Source organism: Neltuma alba, unplaced genomic scaffold (genome assembly GCF_004799145.2).
Source record: "Neltuma alba isolate B1F8T4 unplaced genomic scaffold, ASM479914v2 tig00012007_pilon, whole genome shotgun sequence".
Lineage (NCBI taxonomy): Eukaryota > Viridiplantae > Streptophyta > Magnoliopsida > Fabales > Fabaceae > Neltuma > Neltuma alba.
Window position 1 is genome coordinate 78194 of NW_021636578.1, and position 6364 is coordinate 84557.

A 6364-nucleotide genomic window follows, 5' to 3' on the forward strand; every position below is an offset into this window, starting at 1 on the left:
TTTTTTTTCAAAAAAAAAGGTCAATAATTTATCACTGTATTTATATAATGTAAAGATGAAAAAACTAAATAATTAAGTCAATTGTAACAAACTTTATCAAAGGATATCTAACATGCTTTTAAAATTATTTGAATTTGAAAGACTAGTAACTAAGTTGTTTCAAAATATTTTAATATAACCTAACAGTGTGAAGACTCTGTAAATGAAGGTCGCCAGCTCGATCTTAATTATAATCTCAGACCGTTAAAACCTACCCTTCTAATTCACGAAAAAAAAACCTGAGAAGATAAAAGGAATTAGGAGGCAGCAGTAGTGAAAGTGAGCGGAAGATCAACTTATTTGATCTGAGGAAAATTCAATCTACAGGACTCATCTGTAAAAGGGAGAATCTATACTTGATATTGCACAATGACACCTGAACTGGTCACTAACTTCCTAAACTAGCGCCTTACTAATTAGCAAAATAAGCACAAGTTAACCACGCCAACTGTTAGACCGCTTGGCTTCAAAGGCAGCTCCATCATTGAGCATATCCTGAGCATCAGTCTCCATTCCCAGCTTGGAGAGAGCAAGGGCCTGCAGGTAGAATGCTGTTGGCCAATCAGGAATGCACACCTGTGCCTGCATTGCATCCCGTAACGCCAGTTCTGCCTGCTCGTTCATCAAGTATGAGAACGCTCTTCTTGCAAATACAGTAGCCGAAGGAACCGACATCATCACCACCAACTGTTCACAACAAATATGTCTTCCACTTTCAGACCATGTTCACCTTTGCATTTTATAATCTTAATCATCAATCATCCAGTACTTTACTTTGATTTATTCCTCTTCAATGCTCAAAATGTTATGGTATGAGATGTTGAAAGATATGATCTTTAAGCAGGGCAACTAACCCATGAAAATGAAGGAAAAGAGTCTTTCTTTCCCTCCCTTTTCTTTTCTTTTCTTTTTTTTTTGGGGGGGGGGGTGGTTTACCTTAGAATAATACTCAATTGCGTTCTTGAAATCCTTGTCTCTGAATGCAATGTCCCCAAATTTTTTCGTGTTCAGGATCTCTTGCACTTGTTGTGTCCATTCTTGGAACGAAAGCTGCAAGGTTACACTCAGAAAGTAGATAAGAACAAGCACAAAAACAAGTTGGCATAATAGCCAGAAATTAACAAGCGAGGTTTACACTGTTTAATCTTGGGTCTCAGATACAATTAAACATTCCTATTTTACATGCGCATTCATGCCACTCAATAACACTAGCGTGATGAGGTAAAATGAATACTACCTATGTTATATGAAAACACAAAACAGTAAAAGAGTAAACAAACGATTAAAATAAAACCAAGGACCTCTATAAGTAGATCGATATATGGGGTCCCATGTGCTGCTCACTACAGGCAGATATTTTGCCGAGGCATCCATGCAAAATATTGGTAACCACCAGTAGAATGCAATGATAAATGATTGCGGGGATGAGAAGGAATAAGTCCCAAATGATAATGTAAATAAGATACATGCATCATCAACTAAATGAACCAACTTTGTTTATTTGCATATTCGCATATCCAATTAGTATACCGCTTTCTCTGTAATGAACATGTGATCACCCAAGCTTATTGATTTGAACACAAGAGTCCACCAAACATAATCTCAAATTTGAAGGCAAAACATTGATGATTTGACAGACCTCATTCTCAGCACCTTCTTCATCTTTATAACCTGTTTTTAGCAATATATCATGCACAGCTGTGAGATCCATCCTTGCACAAGCCTTTCCTAGGGGTGACAGCATGGTTGGTAGCACCGCTGTGTTTTTAGTTAGGCCCATCAACACATGAGATGCTACCTGGAAGAAAGTGGAGAAAATCAACAGAAGGAATAAAAGACTTGAATTGTGATGGGAGAATTAGAAAATGAAGTTGAACTGGAATGGAGACTAAGCTTAAAATTTAGGGGCACAGTAAAAAAACAAACCTCTTTCTGCTTTTGAAGAGGTGCAACTGCTGTAAGAAGAAACTTAATATCTGGGCGTTCTCTAGCCTCAAACTGAAGACATTTTGAAGCAAGCTCAACCAACTTTGTAGCATCATCATTTGCGTATTGCCCTTCTAGCGACGAGTCCATCAGCAACAAGGCATTTTTACCTCTAATCAGATCAAGAGCCTGAAGGAGAAAATCAATCTTCTTAGCCATTTTCATACCCTTGGGTTCAGCATACATCATATGATTAATTGTGCAGCATGAATAGGGATCTCTATTGCCAATAGATTGAAGATGATAACAAATTCAATAATACAGTTTTTTGAGGCTATTGGAATGTAAACAAGAAACCATCTTCAAATGCAGTAGTAAAAGAGGCGATCTAGAAGTGATGATCAACTTCTACCATGCGTATTTTCAGCTAAAAGTTGCATCAAATAAAGCATTATGCACACCCTTTATGGCCAAAAGACAGGGGATAGAGTTTCTGACTCAGTTTGTTTTACAAATGCAAAAGATATTTGGTAAATATTAGCGACAAGAAGGGTTGGAAGGGATGGTAACATACATGGCTTGGAGGAATATGCTTGCCGCTCAAAAGATCCAAAAGAACTGTTCCATAACTGTAGATTACACTCTCTGGAATAATCCTGCCTGCAAGGGTTGTAAGTAATCAGAATCACTGGACAGAAAACCTCATAACTCGTCAACCATCCCTCAGTGTATTTGTTAAGTAACAAGTACTACTATATTCCCATAAATAACGTTTAGTAAGCACAACACAAAAAATCTCAAGCAAAATGACGTTCAAGATCTTCTGATCATTAATGGAATATTGAGTTCTAAAAGCTAGAGAGCCACAGACCAAGCAAGAAATTCAATTAAGAAATCCTTCCACAGCAAAAGCTTGTGTTTAGTGACATTAGAGATGTTCAATTAAAAGAATGACAGATCATTCGCCCATGTACATAATTCACGTCTAAAGTTGCAGCTGGAAATTCCATGGGAAGCATAAAATTATAGCTTCGATCAATGTAGGTTGTCCGGAAAGATACATGCTCAATACCTGTCCGCAAAAACTCAGGTGGAGTATATGCTAAGTTGGTACTGTAGCTTTTCCCATCTCGACTATTTTTCATAAGCCCGAAACTAGACAATCGGGGGTCGCCTTCCTGACAAGAAGTAGATCAATCAGCATCAAGTTTGCCTCATTGAACCAAAAACAAGTTTGCTTCAAAGGAATAGCTTAGATATTGTCTGCTGAATGATACTGAAAGCTTTTATAACATTAGCAGAGTGCAAACTTATGCTTACAGCATAGATATAACTAAACGACAAAGATCCATCAATGCAAACAATGTCTCATGACAAAGACAGCAAGAATAAATAAACATACCAAACAAACAACTATGTCTCAAAGCTTACCTCATCGAAAAGAATCCTGTATGCATTCAAATCATGATATATTTTGCGATTTTCCATGCTACAATGATCTAGTGCCTGGGCTACATGGTATGCAACTCTTACACGCATTTCCCATGGCAACGGCTGCTTGTCCCCTACAGCACAAAAACCAGGTATGCTCTAAGTTAGGAAATAATGAACAATTAAATAAAATTCAAATTTAAAAACCAAAGGTTGCAAAACTAGTTATCAGAATGTCATTAACAAGTGCAGGAAATGCTGTTTTTTTTACTTATTTTAGTAGTCATAAAAATGCTTTCTTCTCCCCTGAAAAAAATACTCTTCTTCCTTCTCTTTAAGAGGAAGAAGGATTAGCGTTGGTCAGTAAGACAAAACAGGACATAGTATTGGCGAGGTGAAAAATAAATGGACATACACTTTTTAGCAAGACAGTCGAAGGAATAAACAGACTACATATTAATTTCAACATGAAAAACGGAAGATCCTGAGTAGCTCAAGCAATTATTAAAAGTTAAATTTAAAATTTCCCTTAAAAAATAAAAGCATAAGAAAGGATACTTTTTTTTGGTCCCAGTATTTTTACTCAGGATCCTGGTAAATAATGGCCATGAATTAGTATGAAAGTATACGCCATCCAAGCTTAAAACGAATAACTCGTCAGAGTCAGAGAACTTGTCAGGGTCAGGTTCTGATCAGGAAGACATGTATTATAGGATAGATTTTAACACGCTTCTTCCAGAACTTCATCTTTTGCAATCTCTATAGTCATGCATTAGATCTATTGATAAGGATCATTGCATGAAAAATGTAGAATTAATAAGTTCCAAGGATTACAAAGAAATTGAATAGGATGATATAGAGCTATACAATGAAAGAGATGCTTTGATAATGTATCGTTTGGCATGAACTCTGCCACCAAAAGCCGTTCGTCTCCTTCAGCACAGCAACCAATTAGATTCACCAGTCTCTTGTGCCTCACTTTACCAACTCCAGCTGCCTCCGCCTGACCAGTAAAAACCATCGGATACTATTACTATTCATGTCAGAACCTCATTATGCGCATGTTCTACAAGAGAGTTCATGAAGTAATTCCATGGAAAGCTTGACCTCCCCGTAGAACTACCACAAATAATTTCAAGTCAGTTAGGACTTTCAAAAAACAATAGATTGATTAGGCTGCCTACATTCCAGTTTATTGTACTATTCCTCCTAGGTTCAATTTCTCGACAACTAAGTTGAATTTCTCACCAAAAACTGCTGAGCGTCGGGCCAAGACTGTTTAGAGAAGCGTTTAATAGCAACTGAGCGATTGTTCTCGAGCTTTCCCTTGTAGACCACATTGGGAGCTTTCTCGCCACTTTCCGACACTATGTAATTTGTGCTGAACTCGTTCGTAGCCCTTCGGAGTTCACCGAGACCGAACTCTTTGAATGCTGGGACTTGGCATTCTTGGTCAACATCATCCCCATTTGCTTCAAAACCAAAAACCAACATAAAATAAAAATTTATTCTCAAATGGAATGCACCCGAGGTAAATGTGAACTAGCAAGTACACCCAGAGCAGCTTAAATCCCTTAGTTTTAAGATCCAACGACCAAATGTTCCCCGGAAATACCATACACCACACAACTTGAAACAACAAGAATGTTAGACCCCTTTAACAGCAAAGGAAGCAGCTTGTCACTGGTTAGCCAAGAGAAGTCAAAATACAAAATAAAAGCTCAAGATTGAAGAAGGAACCTGGATCAGGCTTGTTGGCATCAGGGAAGGCGGAGGGGTCGTCAGGGGAGTGAAGATGAGCGGTTTTAGAGTTCAAGCAACCCATGGGCAAATATCTGCACACTTCATAGAATCGAAGCTCAACGAATCGGAGGAAGATTGAAGCGAAAGTGGAGCACACACTGATCAGCCCTAGTGGATAAAAATACGGGATGAGAAGATGGAGCTTCACTTGTTTCAAGCCAAAATGCAGGGCCTGCACGTGCCACAAGAGAGTCACTGCGCCTTTTGCTTGTTGCAGCACGGAAGGAAGAAAGAGAGAGGAGAGGGGAATGTGAATGGGGGAGAGAGATGAAAAAGGCCAAAAGGGCAAGTGAATGAATCTGTGAAAAGGTGAAGAGCGGGGAGAAAGATGAAAGCAAAGGCCAAAGGGAAATCAGGAGACAGAGAAGGTCACATGACGGGGCTTGGGGGTAGCACGTGCTTGACAGGCGGGGGGGACTCGGAAGCAATATTCTATGGGCTACGCGCAGTTGCATTGAAACTAGGACGTCAGCTCCGACCAGACATCAAAGCCAAACCTCATTTTCACTGATGTTTTTTATCACTTGCCACACTCATTATTATCTCCTTCCCTTGTTTTATGGGTCATGTCCCTTTCTCTGCTTACTCTCTTGCTCTTCCTCTCCTACTTGCTGATGTTGATTTATCATTATACTGTAACCCTTCTCGTAATTTTTATTCCGTGATTAGGAAGACGAGGAAAAAAATACCAAACAAATTGTTGGCATTAAGTTCAAACCAATCGGAGTTATGATGAACATTGCATGTCTCTGATTCAACAATGGAATCTCCCCATTTCCATGGGCAGCATCAAACTGATTTGAGTGTTCATTTTGACAGAAGGAAGGTGAAGAATTTCATGAAGGTAGAATCAGTCATTTTCCCGCCCAAATCCATCCAATATTACTGTTTCGTGAAAAAGAAGGAAAAAAAAAAAAGAATCTTTTGTGACATTGTTTGTACTTTGTAGTAACAGCATATATATATATATATATTTATGTATATGTATATAAGAGTGGGAGAATGAAATCATGAGAGTGCAGAGGAGCGTAATGATGGGCCCTGGAGCATAATAGTGGGTGTTCATTTAACCTGAGGACTGTGTAAATCATTGCAGCATAATAGCGTGGCTCCAGTACCCAGATCCAGTGATGCCCCACCTCAATTAATGTGAATCTACGCAAAA

General features: G+C 38.7%; 1 protein-coding gene across 1 annotated transcript; it reads right to left on the minus strand.

The window, feature by feature from the left end:
- Positions 1–310: 310 nt before the first annotated feature.
- LOC114720933 (serine/threonine-protein kinase BSK2) lies at positions 311–5529 on the minus strand. Its single transcript, XM_028906678.1, has 10 exons — positions 5137–5529; positions 4645–4868; positions 4264–4399; positions 3397–3530; positions 3038–3143; positions 2540–2625; positions 1966–2154; positions 1679–1837; positions 976–1089; positions 311–726 (listed from the first exon to the last, which is right to left on the minus strand). Exons 1-10 carry the CDS (start codon positions 5219–5221, stop codon positions 475–477), a joined length of 1485 nt encoding a protein of 494 aa, XP_028762511.1. The 5' UTR covers positions 5222–5529; the 3' UTR covers positions 311–474.
- Positions 5530–6364: the final 835 nt, after the last annotated feature.